The sequence below is a fragment of the Coregonus clupeaformis genome, chromosome 10, assembly GCF_020615455.1.
Source record: "Coregonus clupeaformis isolate EN_2021a chromosome 10, ASM2061545v1, whole genome shotgun sequence".
Taxonomy (NCBI): Eukaryota; Metazoa; Chordata; class Actinopteri; order Salmoniformes; family Salmonidae; genus Coregonus; species Coregonus clupeaformis.
The window spans coordinates 48,957,710-48,973,369 of NC_059201.1; the positions used below are offsets into that span (position 1 = coordinate 48,957,710).

General features: G+C 41.3%; 1 protein-coding gene across 3 annotated transcripts in view; it reads left to right on the forward strand.

Moving 5' to 3' along the window:
• The window catches only part of LOC121574647, a 67,444-nt gene that overhangs the window by 15,243 nt on the left and 36,541 nt on the right, over positions 1 to 15,660 (forward strand). For 2 of the 3 annotated variants that reach the window (XM_045223056.1, XM_045223057.1), the window contains exons 15-22: positions 3,925 to 4,017; positions 4,181 to 4,199; positions 4,316 to 4,347; positions 4,445 to 4,561; positions 4,849 to 4,877; positions 4,988 to 5,054; positions 5,364 to 5,404; positions 5,549 to 6,090. In XM_045223056.1, the coding sequence (XP_045078991.1) occupies positions 3,925 to 4,017; positions 4,181 to 4,199; positions 4,316 to 4,347; positions 4,445 to 4,561; positions 4,849 to 4,877; positions 4,988 to 5,054; positions 5,364 to 5,404; positions 5,549 to 5,641 (491 nt within the window). In that variant the 3' untranslated portion in view covers positions 5,642 to 6,090. Of the gene's footprint in view, positions 1 to 3,924; positions 4,018 to 4,180; positions 4,200 to 4,315; positions 4,348 to 4,444; positions 4,562 to 4,848; positions 4,878 to 4,987; positions 5,055 to 5,363; positions 5,405 to 5,548; positions 6,091 to 15,660 lie in introns of those variants that run through there. The other variant, XM_045223058.1, reaches the window with a different exon arrangement.

Below are 15,660 nucleotides of genomic sequence, written 5' to 3' on the forward strand. Positions count from 1 at the left end.
CACTGGGGCCCCTCAAGGGTGCATGCTCAGCCCTCTCCTGTACTCCCTGTTCACCCATGACTGCGTGGCCAAGCACGCCTCCAACTCAATCATCAAGTTTGTAGACGACACAACAGTAGTAGGCTTGATTACCAACAATGACGAGACCGCCTACAGGGAGGAGGTGAGGGCTCTGGGAGTGTGGTGCCAGGAAAATAACCTCTCACTCAACATCAACAAAACAAAGGAGATGATTGTGGACTTCAGGAAACAGCAGAGGGTGCACCCCCCTATCCACATTGACAGTGGAGAAGGTGTTGCTTCAAATTCCTTGGCGTACACATCACCGACAAACTGAAATGGTCCACCCACGCAGACAGTGTGGTGAAGAAGGCGCAACAGAGCATCTTCAACCTCAGGAGGCTGAAGAAATTTGGCTTATCACCTAAAAGCCTCGCAAACCTTTACAGATGCACAATTGAGAGCATCCTGTCGGGCTGTATCACCGCCTGGTACGGCAACTGCACCACCCACAACCGCAGGGCTCTCCAGAGGGTGGTGCGGTCTGCCGAACGCATTACTGGGGGAAAACTAGCCTCCCTCCAAGACACATACAGCACCCGATGTCACAGGAAGGCCAAAAAGATCATCAAGGACATCAACCACCCGAGCCACTGCATGTTCACCCCGCTATCATCCAGAAGGCGAGGTCAGTACAGGTGCATCAAAGCTGGGACCGAGAGAATAAAAAACAGCTTCTATCTCAAGGCCATCAGACTGTTAAATAGCCATCACTAGCACATTAGAGGCTGCTGCTGCCTATTGAAATCAATGGCCACTTTAAGAAATGGAACACTAGTCACTTTAATAATGTTTACATATCTTGCACTACTCATCTCATATGTATATACTGCATTCTATTCTATAATATTCTTCTGTATCTTAGTCCATGCCGCTCTGTCATTGCTTGTCCATGTACAGTGAGGGAAAAAAGCATTTGATCCCCTGCTGATTTTGTACGTTTGCCCACTGACAAAGAAATGATCAGTCTATCATTTTAATGGTAGGTTTATTTGAACAGTGAGAGACTGAATAACAACAAAAACATCCAGAAGAACGCATGTCAAAAATGTTATAAATTGATTTGCATTTTAATGAGGGAAATAAGTATTTGACCCCCTCTCAATGAGAAAGGTTTCTGGCTCCCAGGTGTCTTTTATACAGGTATCGAGCTGAGATTAGGAACACACTCTTAAAGGGAGTGCTCCTAATCTCAGTTTGTTACCTGTATAAAAGACACCTGTCCACAGAAGCAATCAATCAATCAGATTCCAAACTCTCCACCATGGCCAAGACCAAAGAGCTCTCCAAGGATGTCAGGGACAAGATTGTAGACCTACACAAGGCTGGAATGGGCTACAAGACCATCGCCAAGCAGCTTGGTGAGAAGGTGACAACAGTTGGTGCGATTATTCGCAAATGGAAGAAACACAAAAGACCTGTCAATCTCCCTCGGCCTGGGGCTCCATGCAAGATCTCACCTCGTGGAGTTGCAATGATCATGAGAATGGTGAGGAATCAGCCCAGAACTACACAGGAGGATCTTGTCAATGAGCTCAAGGCAGCTGGGACCATAGTCACCAAGAAAACAATTGGTAACACACTACGCCGTGAAGGACTGAAATCCTGCAGCGCCCGCAAGGTCCCCCTGCTCAAGAAAGCACATATACAGGGCCGTCTGAAGTTTGCCGATGAACATCTGAATGATTCAGAGGAGAACTGGGTGAAAGTGTTGTGGTCAGATGAGACCAAAATGGAGCTCTTTGGCATCAACTCAACTCGCCGTGTTTGGAGGAGGAGGAATGCTGCCTATGACCCGAAGAACACCCTCTCCACCGTCAAAAATGGAGGTGGAAACATTATGCTTTGGGGGTGTTTTTCTGTTAAGGGGACAGGACAACTTCACCGCATCAAAGGGACAATGGATGGGGCCATGTACCGTCAAATCTTGGGTGAGAACATCCTTCCCTCAGCCAGGGCATTGAAAATGGGTCGTGGATGGGAATTCCAGCATGACAATGACCCAAAACACACGGCCAAGCCAACAAAGGAGTGGCTCAAGAAGAAGCAGCTTAGCCAGTCTCCAGACTTTAATCCCATAGAAAATCTGTAGAGGGAGCTGAAGGTTCGAGTTGCCAAACGTCAGCCTCGAAACCTTAATGACTTGGAGAAGATCTGCAAAGAGGAGTGGAACAAAATCCCTCCTGAGATGTGTGCAAACCTGGTGGCCAACTACAAGAAACGTCTGACCTCTGTGATTGCCAACAAGGGTTTTGCCACCAAGTACTAAGTCATGTTTTGCAGAGGGGTCAAATACTTATTTCCCTCATTAAAATGCAAATCAATTTATAACATTTTTGACATGCGTTTTTCTGGATTTTTTTGTTGTTGTTCTGTCTCTCACTGTTCAAATAAACCTACCATTAAAATTATAGACTGATCATGTCTTTGTCAGTGGGCAAACGTACAAAATCAGCAGGGGATCAAATACTTTTTTCCCTCACTGTATGTATATGTACTCTGAGCATGTGCTGAACAACTGGCAAGTGTCTTCACTGACATTTTCAACATGTCCCTGACTGAGTCTGTAATACCGACATGTTTCAAGCAGACCACCATAGTCCTCGTGCCCAAGGACACTAAGATAACCTGCCTAAATGACTACCGACCCGTAGCACTGACGTCTGTAGCCATGAAGTGCTTTGAAAGGCTGGTCATGGCTCACATCAACACCATTATCCCAGAAACCCTAGACCCACTCCATTTTGCATACTGCCCCAACAGATCCACAGATGATGCAATCTCTATTGCACTCCACACTGCCCTTTCCCACCTGGACAAGAGGAACACCTACGTGAGAATGCTATTCATTGACTACAGCTCAGCATTCAACACCATAGTGCCCTCAAAGCTAATCACTAAGCTAAGGATCCTGGGACTAAACACCTCCCTCTGCAACTGGATCCTGGACTTCCTGATGGGCCGCCCCCAGGTGGTAAGGGTAGGTAACAACACATCTGCCACACTGATCCTCATCACGGGGGCCCCTCAGTCCCCTCCTGTACTCCCTGTTCACCCATGACTGCATGGCCAGGCACGATTCCAACACCATCGTTAAGTTTGCCGATGACACAACAGTGGCCTGATCACCGACAACGATGAGACAGCCTATAGGGAGGAGGTCAGAGACCTGGCCGTGTGGTGCCAGGATAACAACCTCTCCCTCAACGTGACCAAGACAAAGGAGATGATTGTGGACTACAGGAAAAATGTATTATTATTTATGCATACATTTACCAGACGCTCTTATCCAGAGCGACTAGCAGACGCTCTTATCCAGAGCGACTTACAGTTAGTGAGTGCATACATTTTTGCCTTAGACCACTGCGCCACTCGGGAGTACACTTTAACTCTACCCACATGTACATATTACCTTAACTACCTCAATTAGCTGGTGCCCCCACACATTGACTCTGCACCGGTACCCCCCTGTATATATAGCCTCCCTACTGTTATTTTATTTTACTTCTGCTCTTTTTTTCTCAACACTTTTTTGTTGTTGTTTTATTTTACTTTTTTTATAAAAAAAAATAAATGCATTATTGGTTAAGGGCTGTAAGTAAGCATTTCAATGTAATATCTACACCTGTTGTATTCGGCGCATGTGGCCAATACAATTTGATTTGATTTGATTTGATATTATTAAATCCCATTCCTTACTTTTGTGTGTGTATTGGGTATATGTTGCGTAATTGTTACATATTACTGCAGTGTCGGAGCTAGAAGCACAAGCATTTCGCTACACCCGCTATAACATCTGCTAAACACGTGTATGTGATTTGATTTGATAATGACCTCTCCTGATGTCATCATGTCACCAAACAGCGGTGCAATTATGGCAGGCAGCAGTGGGTATGGCTTCTGGAGTTGGCATGTTCCTGATGGGAATGACAGCTGTCTGTCTCTGTAGGAGGAACAGTGAGTACTTCTGATTCTGCATAACAAATAATTTGCAAGCATTTTCCTTTCTCATTTGAATGTAAGTGCCTTTGACATGGGTTAATCTATCAACTCATTTTGGTCATATTGTATAGGATAGGCTATAATCAATATAATTAATTTAGCCTAATTTGTTTTTCAGAGAAAAACTATTCCCAGAGGTAAGAATTCCCTTTGTGGATATTTTATGATGCAGATTCTATCTCAACCTTTAGTTCTGTATTGTCCATGATGAGATGTTCTTACCACAACCTTCTTATACTTGTATTTTGTATAGACCTACAGCCATTCAGGATGATCACAGCCGATGTATGTATAAAAAAAAATACATCAAACACTGCACACACTACTAACACAACTACACACATACATGTACAAACACATGTTGTAATTACGTTTCATTTAGTATCTGTTCTAGATGATTTGGTGATGGGAGCTGTGAGCAGTGCAGGCATGTTGGATTCAAGGGATGCTGGGATCAATTCTCTCATCACCTTTGTACCGTCCACGTTTTTGCCCTCAGGTGAGTTTGTAACAGAATGTCTTCTGTCCCTGTCTTCCTGACCTGGGACGTGAATTTGGGACCCCCAGCACAATAACACTTGGTCACTCAATGCCAACCATACTAACTTAAAATGTATTAGTCAGAGCATCTTAAGAGTGTGAGAACAGAGATGAAAGTCACCAGGGTGGTTTGAGTCAGGAGGAGAAGTGTGAAGTGACATCAAGCCCTGTTATTTTCACTTCTTCTGACCCCACCCCAACCCCACACACACACAACCTCTTACTTGTGGCTTTGTTGACATGCAGGTCCTGTGCAGGTATCTGCAAATGAAGATGTAAGTACAGCAAAAATATTAACCTTGGATAGAGATACATACTTGTTTTCGGACGGACAGACAGACAGACTGAGGGATAATATGGATCGATCTCTCTCTCTTTCCTCCAGGTGGATTCAGAGAATGTAAGGATCTACAGCCTGATCACTTCTGTACCATCCACATCTATACCATCAGGTTAGTCTATTTGTTGTTTAGGCCTGGATTTTGGTCTGATGTAGTCACATCAGTAAGCATGTATGTATTTAAGTTATACAAAAGATAATGTGTTAGAGCATCTTGAAAGCATGAGAATAGAGCTGTAAGTCTACAGGATGGTTTGAGTCAGGAGGAGAAGTGGGAAGTGACATTGAGCACAGCAAAGTGACACGCAGAACCACACCCACACTGACGCACACACACACACACACACAAAAACACACACACAAACACACACACACATACATACACACAAACTCTAACTTAGGTTCCCTCTGTGATGTACAGGCCCTTTTGAAGAAAATGGACAGTCATCTGAAAACGACAATGTAAGTTCAGAATCATCCACTGTGTTTGGTGATTGTGAACGACTCTCAGTTTCAGATTGATGTTACATCTTAGTATACACATTTACATGTACAATATTGTAGATTCAAAGGACTGAAGTTAAACTGTCTGTTTATTTTCTCTAGTCTGATGTGTACCACGTATACAGCTCAATCCCCGACAGACCAGCAACTTCAGCCCAGCCGGATGGGTTGTACAGTCTTCTGCAGGCACACTGAAACTACACCACTGGCTTTCTATAACTATGTCTCACAGAAATACTCTTCTATGTAGGATGTCCTTTATTTGTCATACAACATGGTACTGTGAATAAGTATCTAATACATCTACTGCTGTGCCGTTTCTAGTCATAAGAGACATAAGTGGCCGCTAGAGGCCCCCCCCCCCACACACACACACCAAAAAAACGTCAGTTGGGGTCTCAAGTTACTGTTACTTAGGAAAGTAGAATACACAACGTGCAGTTTCAAAATGTGGTTCTTCATAAGCAGTTTCCCTCTTGTTATGTCACTGACAGTCACTCAATTAGCCCATGTCAGCTACATTTGATAGATTGCTAGGCAAGTTAGTCTAGCCAGCTATCTAAGCCTTGTAGCAATGGCTAAATTACTGCCCAGGGGCCCTGACATCCAGGGGGCCCCCAATGATTTTGTTAGTCACTCTCACTCAGAAATCAAATGAACATGGCATAAGTCATGGCAAAATGTGTAGAATTGCAGGAAATTATCTTTAAAATGTCTCTCCATCCCATGGCAAAATGTGTAGAACTGCAGGAAATTAGCTTTTAAAAATGAATTGTATTATTTCAACCCCATGACACAATGTGTAGAATTGCAGGAAATTAACTTTATAACTGCAAAGTTCTCTCCGCCTCATGGCAAAATGTGTAGAATTGCAGGACATTAACTTTAAAGCTCAAAATGTTTCTCTCCGCCGCCATGAGGGGGGGCCACTAAAATGTTTAAAAAAAAACTGAGGTAAAAGTCAAATGTTAATTTAACAATTTTTGCGGCAAAAGTTTGCAAACCCCAAAAGCCTTATCTTATAGCAAAAGCATTTATATTGATATTGCCCACACACTTTGCTTCATGCTACAAAATATAATATTTTAGTTTTAAAAGTGTTTACATTGTTGGCAACATCAGATCATCAAAACTTAAAATACAGATTTCCTAAATGCTATACAAATCTCCCAATTTCCCTGTGTTTACCTGTTATTTTCCAAGTTCCCAGTTTAATTTCTATTTACTTAGCACTTCAGTCGCTCCTTCAATGTGCAGTGTTGTAGACACTTTCTAGCGTTTTAGTCCAATGACTGCGGAGTGGTTAAGATGCAAACGGTGTGAGACCATAACTTTCATTACATATTTTTATAGTTAACATGCGGGGATTAGCCTCGTTTGACCTTCCTGATCTTGTGAGCTTACATTCTGTTTTGATGCACACTTGAGCTCAGCGGTCAGGATGGTGGATCAGGCTATGGGGGATGGCTTTGTTTGTTGAAAAAATGGGTGGCTCCCCCCTCACCTCCTATATAAATCCCTCTTCTATAAGACCCTTGAGGTACAGTAAATACAAAATCCTATTCTTTTTTGCTCTGTTGGAAATACTCTCTTCTGTAAAACAAAAAAGTAACATAATAAATTGACTTATACCCTTCCCTCGTCTTTGTTAGTATTTTACATTATTTGATTTTGATTATTCAAGATAATGCTAAAAATATGTCCTGTTTTTTTATTGTTGGCAATATATACTGTAGTTGTACATGAAACCTGCTTTTTATTGTGAAGTGTAGTTGTCATAATCAAAAAGGTTAAAAAGAAAGCCTGAATAAAATATTGTCATTTGGGCTCATGTAAGGAGCAAGAGACATTGACCCCTGCCCAACCTACCATTTAATAATTAATTAATATGCCATTTAGCAGACACTTTTATCCAAAGCGACTTACAGTCATGAGCGCATACATTTTTTGTGTATGGGTGGTCCCGGGGATCGAACCCACTACCTTGGCGTTACAAGCGCCGTGCTCTACCAGCTGAGCTACAGAGGACCACGCAGACCACGCAGAGCTCCCATCACACCAGTTGATGAACTTTCTTTGTGGTTTTCCTGTGAGCAGGCTCCTCATCTTCCTCTCTATTAAAACCATTCTCTCAGTCACAGATACCGTACTTATTATGTAGTTTGTGACAGTCTGTTTCTCAGGAAAATGGCGTTATTCACCCCTGATCTGGCTCGTCATCTGTTTTTCGTCATTCTCATTTGCTGTGAGTTATTCCTCCGATCCAGCTCTTACACTAGTATACAGTGGGGAAAAAAAGTATTTAGTCAGCCACCAATTGTGCAAGTTCTCCCACTTAAAAAGATGAGAGAGGCCTGTAATTTTCACCATAGGTACACGTCAACTATGACAGACAAATTGAGAATTTTTTTTCCAGAAAATCACATTGTAGGATTTTTAATGAATTTATTTGCAAATTATGGTGGAAAATAAGTATTTGGTCAATAACAAAAGTTTCTCAATACTTTGTTATATACCCTTTGTTGGCAATGACACAGGTCAAACATTTTCTGTAAGTCTTCACAAGGTTTTCACACACTGTTGCTGGTATTTTGGCCCATTCCTCCATGCAGATCTCCTCTAGAGCAGTGATGTTTTGGGGCTGTCACTGGGCAACACGTACTTTCAACTCCCTCCAAAGATTTTCTATGGGGTTGAGATCAGTAGACTGGCTAGGCCACTCCAGGACCTCCAGGAGTTTGGAGTGTGACTGTTTGAGGTTGTGGACAGGTGTCTTTTATACTGATAACAAGTTCAAACAGGTGCCATTAATATAGGTAACGAGTGGAGGACAGAGGAGCCTCTTAAAGAAGAAGTTACAGGTCTGTGAGAGCCAGAAATCTTGCTTGTTTGTAGGTGACCAAATACTTATTTTCCACCATAATTTGCAAATAAATTCATAAAAAATCCTACATGTGATTTTCTGGAAAAAAAATTCTCAATTTGTCTGTCATAGTTGACGTGTACCTATGATGAAAATTACAGGCCTCTCTCATCTTTTTAAGTGGGAGAACTTGCACAATTGGTGGCTGACTAAATACTTTTTTCCCCCACTGTAACATACATTTTAAATACTGACTGAAGCAATAAGAGATGAAGTTATGCACTTTTAGATTTTTGGGATTATTTCATGCAATGTACAGTACCAGTCAAAAGTTTGGACACACCTACTCATTCAAGGGTTTTTCTTTATTTTTACTATTTTCTACATTAGAATAATAGGGAAAACATCAAAACAATGAAAAAACACATATGGAATCATGTAGTAACCAAAAAAGTGTTGAACAAATCAAAATATATTTTATATTTGAGATTCGTCAAAGTAGCCACCTTTTGCCTTGATGACAGCATTGCACACTCTTGGCATTCTCTCAACCAGCTTCATGAGGTAGTCAACTGGAGTGCTTTTCCAACAGTCTTGAAGGAGTTCCCACATATGCTGAGCACTTGTTGGCTGCTTTTCCTTCACTCTTGCGGTCCAACTCATCACAAACCATCTCAATTGGGTTGAGGTCGGGTGATTGTGGAGGCCAGGTCATCTGATGCAGCACTCCATCATTCTCCTTGGTCAAATAGCCCTTACAGAGCCTGGAGGTGTGTTTTGGGTCATTGTCCTGTTGAAAAACAAGTGATAGTCCCGCTAAGCTCAAACCAGATGAGATGGCGTATCGCTGCAGAATGCTGTGGTAGCCATGCTGGTTAAGTGTGCCTTGAATTCTAAAGAAATCACCAACAGTGTCACCAGCAAAGCACCCCCACACCATCACACCTCCTCCATGCTTCACGGTGGGAACCAAACATGCAGAGATCATCCGTTCACCTACTCTGTGTCTTACAAAGACACGTCGGTTGGAACCAAAAATCTCAAATTTGGACTCATTAGACCAAAGAACAGATTTACACCAGTCCAATTCTTCTTATTGGTGTCCTTTAGAAGTGGTTTCTTTGCAGCAATTCAACCAATGAAGGCCTGATTCACATAGTCTCCTCTGAACAGTTGATGTTGAGATGTGTCTGTTACTTGAACTCTTTGAATAATTTATTTGGGCTGCAATCTGAGGTGCAGTTAACTCTTATGAACTTATCCTCTGCAGCAGAGGTAACTCTAGGTTTTGCTTTCCTGTGGCGGTCCTCATGAGAGCCAGTTTCATCATAGCGCTTGATGGTTTTTGCGACTGCACTTGAAGAAACTTAAAAAGTTCTTGAAATGTTCCGTATTGACTGACCTTCATGTCTTAAACTAATGATGGACTGTCGTTTCTCTTTTCTGATTTGAGCTGTTCTTGCCATAATATGGACTTGGTCTTTTCCCAAATAGGGCTATCTTCTGTATACCACCCCTACCTTGTCACAACACAACTGATTGGCTCAAACGTATTAAGAAGGCTAGAAATTCCACAAATTAACCTTTAAGAATGCACACTGTTAATTGAAATGCATTCCAGGTGGCTACTTTGAAGAATCTCTTTTTCCCCCACTGTATATACTATATACAGCTGTAACATTGGTATTGAGTGTCTTATTTGATCAATTTGATTATATTTCATGTGAATATTGTATACAAAACATTAAGAACACCTGGTCTTTCACCAATTTCATTGGATTTAGGTGAAAAGTTGGTTGAAAAAAAGATCAAATACATTTGCTGTATCTGTATCTGACCGTTTCTGAAACACAAAAACAATTGCAAATATTTTTGGACCTGTAAACAGATCGTTTGCATTCAATAATGTTTTGCATTTACTTTTTACCTAAATATACTGCACTGCTTGCGAATTCACAAATAAAATTATGAAAACTACAGTAGGCCTACTTGCAGTGGTAGCCTACACACTTCAATGCAAAAAACTGCCTGTTCACCTGTCAAATTCTACTGTAGGCCTGTGTTATAAACCGCGCTCCCTTTCGGATGCATAGAGCAAAAACAAATGTAATATCCTGCAATAGATCTAATAGGCCCAATTAAATGAGATATGCATGGTAATTTGTTGTATGGCTACTTAGTGAATATGAACTTTTCATGGCCAGAAAAGGTGAGGAATTTATTATGCAATGGTTATGATATATTTATTATGTATTATGTTTATAAATTAATATTGTATACTCGAGAAATGTGACATTACAGTATTAAGACATAGCCTACAAACGCCAATGGAAAGGGTGAACTGTCTGTTCTACCGTTAAAATGCGCATGTTGTAGGCCTATAAGCTATTTCACTAGCATGAAACCATCACAGTCAGAAAAGGTGAGGAATTTATTCTGCAATGATCATGGAAATGAAATAAATAATATGAAATAGATGCCTATTTCTAATTATTTTAGAATCCAAAGATAAAATAAATAGGTCTAGATTTGAACTCTTCTCACTAAAGGCACATGATTGCGTCTTGTTATTATATTTATCTACCTGTTTTTTTGTTATGAATAAGAGTGTCATCATACACTGAGTGTACAAAACATTCCTAATATTGAGTTGCACCCCTTTTGCCCTCATAGCAGCCTCAATTCGTCAGGGCATGTACTCCACAAGGTGTTGAAAGCCTTCCACAGGGATGCTGGCCCATGTTGACTCCAATGCTTCCCACAGTTGTGTCAAGTTGGCTGGATGTCCTTTGGGTGGTGGATCATTCTTGATACTGTTGAGCATGAAAAAACCACCTTTCACAGTCAGAGGAATAAGGCAACCTCACAGAGAGCTAAACACACTAAATAACTTTATTTCCAGAGGACATATGAGATGGTTGTGGTTCTTTACAGAGAATAATATAAATGAATATACTATTAAACATAGCATGAGAATTAATGAGTAATAGCACATGAGCAATAATAATATTGACTGTATAAGGAGATAGTGACATAAGCAAAGGACTGTATAAATCACAGCATCAACTGCTATTAAAAACTAGCAATAGTAACAACCAACAGTAAATGCACAAGTTTCAATAACAACATCACTCACTTCTGTCCACGCACTCCATCACTCTTGTCCACTTGGAGAGAGACTGAGGAGGCTCTGACCTGAGCAGGCAGAAGGACTGTCAGGTGTTCTTCCCCCTAGCAACCTATTGGTGGCCTGGTAGCAGAGGTCACTGGGAGTTTGGGGAGACAGTTTATGATCGCCTAGTCTCTCTGGAATTGTTGGGGGATGGGTGGAGTGAGCTGCATTAAGTTATAAAACTCACAGGCAGGGAAATCTGTAACAGTGGGAAGGAACATTGCCTTTCACTTTCTATCACGCTGTAGCCGAGATCTTTAAATCGAGCCCCTTGTAACCCTTGTTACATTATTAGTTCCTTGAGAAAAAGAAAAAATTCACCGAAAAAATCATCATATATTTGCAAAACTTCTTGGTATCATCTAACAGACATATTCATGAAAGCTTTGATTCATTTCAACAGAATGAATCAGATCACACACACACACACACACATATTGAGAGACAGTTTGGGGGAAACTGATACATACCAACCAGAGTCCAGTTACATCTGTTGCAAGTACTGTGCGATTTATGGTAAGTAGTTAAGATATTCTAAAGCGGAAGATATCTTAGCAAAATACTGTTGCTGTGATAAATAATTAAGATGCTTATTGGACAGTTTCTTCTCACTAGGTTTGACTTCCGGTTCTCCTCCCCCCTTCAGCATGACAGTGAATCATCCAACAGGAGTGTAGGTTCTCCGAGAGAGCCTGTTAAAAAGGGTTTACATTAAAATCGGTTTTACATTACAAAATGTGAACATTTCTAATACACTACATGACCAAAAGTATGTGACCAGCTCATTGAACATTTGCTGCTATAACAGCCTCCACTCTTCTGGGAAGGCTTTCCACTAGATGTTGGAACACTGCTGCAGGGACTTGCTTCCATTCAGCCACAAGAGCATTAGTGAGGTCGGGCACTGATGTTGGGCGATTAGGCCTGGCTCGCAGTCGGCGTTCCAATTAATCCCAAAGATGTTCGATGAGGTTGAGGTCAGAGCTCTCTGCAGGCCAACTTCCACATCGATCTTGACAAACAATTTCTGTATGGACCTGGCTTTGTGCACAAGGTTATTTTCATACTGAAACAGGAAAGGGCCTTCCCCAAACTGTTGCCACAAAGTTGGAAGCACAGAATCATCTAGAATGTCATTGTATGCTGTAGTGTTAAGGTTTCCCTTCACTGGAACTAGGGGGCCTAGACCGTATCATGAAAAACAGCCCCAGACCATTATTCCTTCTCTACCAAACTTTACAGTTGGCACTATGCATTGGGGCAGGTAGCGTTCTCATGGCATCCGCCAAACCCAGATTTGTCCATCGGACTGCCAGATGGTGAAGCGTGAATCATCAGTCCAATGGCGGCGAGCTTTACACCACTCCAGCCGACGCTTGGCATTGCACATGGTGATCTTAAGCTTGTGTGAGGCTGCTCGGCCATAGAAACCCATTTCACGAATCTCCCTACGAACAGTTATTGTGCTGAAGTTGCATCCAGAGGCAGTTTGGAACTCGGTAGTGAGTGTTGCAACCGAGGACAGTATTTAGATGTTGACCCATAATTTATGTTCTTTATTGTGTAGAAAAAATATATGTTTATTATTATAATTTTTTGCAAATTAAAGGAAGTTACAGATGTCCGGACCTTGGTGCCCTCCTATGTTTTTACTTCCCTGTGGGAGAGGGGTCTATATTAAAGCACATTCTAAAAGAATCCCACCCTTCTAGTATGCCATACATTTGAGGATTCCATTGATCATTTGGTGTGCCTAATACAAAGTGCCATTGATGTAACTCTATTTAATTGTAACCGAAATGATTAATCATATTGATATAGTCTATTATTTTAAAAGGGTAATTACCTAAAATTACCAAAAAATTGTCATTGGTGTTACTACTCTACTGGTGGCACAATGTTACCATAAGGGTAAACATGATTTAAAGTCATTAAGCTGCCATATTAGTTGATTTAGAATGGGAAGATGTACCCAAATACATTTAAATAGATAACAAATCTTTAAAGAAGTAAGTAATTTTTCACAAAATGTTATGCCCAAATGCCACCGCAATTCAAGAATGACCCTTGAACATTCAAAGTGACAGACAGACAGGATAACTAATATCTCTCTCTGTCTCTCCTCCAGGTTGATGCAGGGGATACAGGAAACTACAGTCTGATAACTTCTGTACCATTCACGTTAATGCCCACTGTTGGAGTGGATACACAGGCATCTCAAAAGGACAGCACAAATAATAATGATAGCCATAGTTTGTCTAATTCACAATCACCCGTGTGGTTGTGTTCTGCACTTCTTTAAATTGTTCTTACCATATAATTTATATGCTAAATTCTGTAGAGTCAAAGGCCTAATTGTCAAACTGTCTGTTACACGTGTACAGCACAATCCCAGACAGACCAGCAACCTCAGCCCAGCATGATTATAGTGAAACCACAACTGTCACTTTCTCTAGCTACAGATCCCAAAATACACCTCTCATATAATATCCTATGTCTGTTCCGCCCAACAAGTTAAATGCTTGTCTCTCACAGGATGCTGTATATACAGCATGTCTTGAGTATAATGGTCAGATAGTAAAAATGTATGTTACACACTTACCTATCTGTTAGGCCTGTCTCTGTGTTTTTTGTATTTCTCATTTTTTTATTATGATAAACTGAGGTGGCTTAATAAGTATATTAGCTTTGTATTCATCTGTTTAGCTAATTCCATTAGGTGTCAATTAGGCAAACTGTAAAACAACACCAACATCCACCTTACACATAAAAGCAACTGTTGAAGTTGAACCAAACCTCAGATACCTCAGATACATTCAACTGACACTATGCTTACATTCAACATCTTTACCAGACTATTTTAGATATGAATACCAAAACTAAATTCACCCTCTAAAAATACCAATATGAGAAATGTATTAATGCTTCAATTATTGTAAGATGTCAATAGAAATGTACAGTGTTGTTGAGTTACAGAGTCTTTTTATCAGAGTTGTCACAGTCAAAAAGGCCTCAAATAAAATATATTAATTTACTCTGACAGTGAAGCTAATGTTTTTTGGTTATTTTAATTTTTTAGGAGCCAAAGATAACTACAGACACCATGTTGAACATTGACTGATTGACCTTCCCCCAACCTCATGATGTGAGACACTACTTCATAGTTAATGGACATTGTGGTTTTCCTGTGAGGAAGCTTCTCATATACCTCTCTATTCAAACCATTCTCTCAGTCACAGACACCATACTCTTAGTAGTTTGTGACAGTCTGAGGATCTGTGAAAATGGTGTTATTCACCCCTGATATGGATGGTCATCTGTTTTTGGTACAAAACAGAAATACCTAATTTACATAAGTATTCAGGCCCTTTCCTATGAGACTCGATATTGAGCTCAGGTGCATCCTGTTTCCATTGATCTTCCTTAAGATGTTTCTACAACTTGATTGGAGTCCTCCTGTGGTAAATTCAATTGATTGGACATGATTTGGAAAGGCACACACCTGTCCCACAACTGACAGTGCATGTCAGAACAAAAACCAAGCCATGAGGTCGAAGGAATTGTCCGTAAAGCTCAGATTGTGTCGAGGCACAGATCTGGACAAGGGTACCAAAAAATGTCTGCAGCATTGAAGGTCCCCAAGAACACAGTGGCCTCCGTCATTCTTAAATGGAAAAAGTTTGGAACCACCAAGACTCTTCCTAGAGCTGGCCGCCCGGCCAAACTGAGCAATCAGGGGAGAAGGGCCTTGGTCAGGGAGGTGGCCAAGAACCCGATGGTCACTCTGACAGAGCTCCAGAGTTCCTCTGTGGAGATGTGAGAACCTTCCAGAATGACAACCATCGCTGCAGCACTCCACCAATCAGGCCTTTATGGTAGAGTGGCCAGACGGAAGCCACTCTTCAGTAAAAGGCACATGACAGCCCGCTTGGAGTTTGCCAAAAGGCACCTAAAGACTCTTAGACCATAAGAAACAAGATTATCTGGTCTGATGAAACCAAGATTGAACTTTTTAGCCTGAATGTCAAGCGTCACGTCTGGAGGAAACTGGCACCATCCCTACGGTGAAGCATGGTTATGGCAGCATCATGCTTTGGGGATGTTTTTCAGCGGCAGGGACTGGCAAACTAGTCAGGATCGAGGCAAAGATGAACAGAGCAATGTACAGAGAGATCCTTG